The following is a 2,500-nucleotide window of genomic DNA, read 5'->3' on the forward strand; positions in this document are numbered from 1 at the left end:
GCAACAGTCTAGTTCTCCTCCACTTCACTCTTGCGTATGTCGTACACGCCTGTTTGTGCGGACATACCTGCTCTGGCATGGAAGGATTTGGCAGGTAGGGAGTGAAGGAGATGGGGGGGAGGGGGTGCAAGGAACGGGAATGGACAAGGCTGTATCCAGAACATTGTTAGGATGTTCAGGGTAAATGCAGAATGCAAAGAACCTACAGGCCGACACGTATACCTGTACATAAACATACATATACAAACATATATACGTACATAAATACACACACATATATATATATGTATACATACATATATATATATATATATATATATATATATACATACATATATATATATGTATACATACATATATATATATGTATACATACATATATATATATATATATATGTATATATATGTGTGTATGTATGTATGTATGTATCTATGTATCTATGTATGTATATGTACGTACATGTATATACAAGTATCTACGCTTATGTCTATAATCCCATCCACATGATCCTGCGCTCTTTGGTGGGTGCCGGAGAGTGAGAGAGAGAGGAGGGGGCGGGGAGGGGGGTGGGGGGCAGGGGCAGGGGGGGGGGTGAGGTGAGTATGGGTTGGCGGTCGATAGTGAGTGTTGTGTGATGAGACGAGAGGGGCTCAGATATTATTATGCCTGAGAGTTTTTAAATAACGTTTGGAAACACTGACATGAGAAAGTTTCGGGTTCTAAACCGTAAGGGGATTAAAGTGCTTAAGACTACGATGGAGTTAATGATATTAAATAGATTAAGAGGGTGACACAGATGGATGTAATATATCATAGTTATACATATAATATTGTGCAAATGCGTTTGATGCTGAGGATCAAACATTCTAGAGAAGCTATTTTAAATGTTGAGAGGTAAGGTGTGAGGAAGAGGAGGAGGAAAAGGAAGAAGTAGAGAAGGAGGAGAAGTAGAGGAGGAGGAAGAAGAAGAGGAGGAGGAGGAGGAAGAAGGGGAGGAGGAGGATAAGGATAAGGAGGAGGATGGGAGGTGAAAAAAGAAGAAGGAAGACTGAAAATAAACAGGTGTTATGTAATAAACTAAAATGCAAAGTATCGAACATTATACGTTGCTGGGAGAGAGAAAGAAAGAGAGAAGGGAATGGAATAAAAGAAGAGGAAAGTTGGTACGAAAAAGGAAGAGGGGAGAAAATGAAGGACAATGTGAATGCAGTACAGGGGGAGGAAGGGGAAGGATTAAATGGAAATTTGAACAGGAAAGAACACGTGGTTAGGGGAGGTAAGGGTCTTGGGTAAGGAAGAAGCGTTTCTGTTTGCCTTAAGCTTATGCAACAAAATATTCAGATTTATTGAATACATTATACATGCAGAAACTGGTTCCTAACTACAGGCTCGTCATCGATCTAATGTTTTTTGTTAGTCAACATCTAGCACTAAACCAGCACTGGGCTACAGAAGCCCTTACACCATTATGCTCTGAACCAGTAACAAGTGGACAGCTATATATAGTATCTTATAAAATCTATATATTATTACTTTTTTTTTCACAGAAGTTTCCTAAAGTCACCATCTTTGTACAATCAACGAGTACGCTAATTCACACACCGGATAAATATGCGTTATAAAAACACCCTAAGGCAATGAGAACGAGTGTTGGGGCGGGGATGACCGTGTGATGAGGCGCGGGGGGGAGTGGGGGGGGAGGGGATGGGGAAGGGGAGGAGGAAGGGAGGAGGGGAAGAGGGGGAGGGGAGGTGAAAGGAATTGCAGGACCTGTGGGATCTCTCTAGGCGTTGTAGGGGTCCCGGATGTCACAGGGATCGGGTGAAGGGGGGAGGGTGAAGGGGGGAGGAGGGAGGGGTCCTGGGAATGACTTGGCGTCGGTGAGGGTCGCTTGGAGGATTCTTGGCGGAGGATTCTCGAAGGGAAGGACGTCGACGCAGACTGACTGAGGTTCCTTGGCAGCTGGGTTCTCATAGCGAGGAGACGGAGACGCAGACGCGGTGGAGTGGCTGGGCGCGTGGAGGGAGTGGAGGGAGTGGAGGAAGGCGAGAGGTGGAGTCACGGGAGGTGCGACGAGGACTGGAGTGATGGAGTGTGGCGGTGGAGTGGCGCGAGAACTAGACTCTGGCGTATTACAAGTAAGCCGGCTTACAGGTGCAGCATAACGCGCTCATGTTGCGGTAGAGGGAGCGTCGCGTCCGCTTCTTGCTCCACAGGCTGAACATGTCCTCGCCCGTGAGAGCCAGGTTCCTGTTGGCAGCATCCTCCTGCAGGAGAGAAGGGCAGATCAGGGGAAGGACTGGCAAATGCATCACTATAGTAGTTTTTAAAGAACAGATGGGAAACACACGCAATAGAATGATTAAAGAATGTGTATATGAATGAATCAAGACAGACATTGGGTTTAAAATTAAGAGTGCTAATACTGAATGACCAATTGGAATTAAACACAGAATATCCACGTAACAGAATGACTTTACTCGATATTTGAATAGGATA

At 45.0% G+C, this 2,500-nt stretch overlaps 1 protein-coding gene across 5 annotated transcripts in view; it reads right to left on the reverse strand.

Annotated features, from left to right (window-relative positions):
• Nucleotides 1-2,500, reverse strand: part of LOC122262589 (syntaxin-like domain-containing protein decima) — a 694,252-nt gene that overhangs the window by 4,208 nt on the left and 687,544 nt on the right. For all 5 annotated transcript variants that reach the window (XM_086544179.1, XM_086544177.1, XM_086544178.1 and 2 more), the window contains one exon: nt 1-2,268. This exon is cut by the window's left edge and continues 4,208 nt beyond it. In XM_086544179.1, the coding sequence (XP_086400305.1) occupies nt 2,134-2,268 (135 nt within the window). In that variant the 3' untranslated portion in view covers nt 1-2,133. The remainder of the gene's footprint in view (nt 2,269-2,500) is intronic.

This window comes from Penaeus japonicus, unplaced genomic scaffold (assembly GCF_977035675.1).
Source record: "Penaeus japonicus unplaced genomic scaffold, GWHDUDI00000001_assembly GWHDUDI00000014, whole genome shotgun sequence".
NCBI classification, from domain to species: Eukaryota; Metazoa; Arthropoda; class Malacostraca; order Decapoda; family Penaeidae; genus Penaeus; species Penaeus japonicus.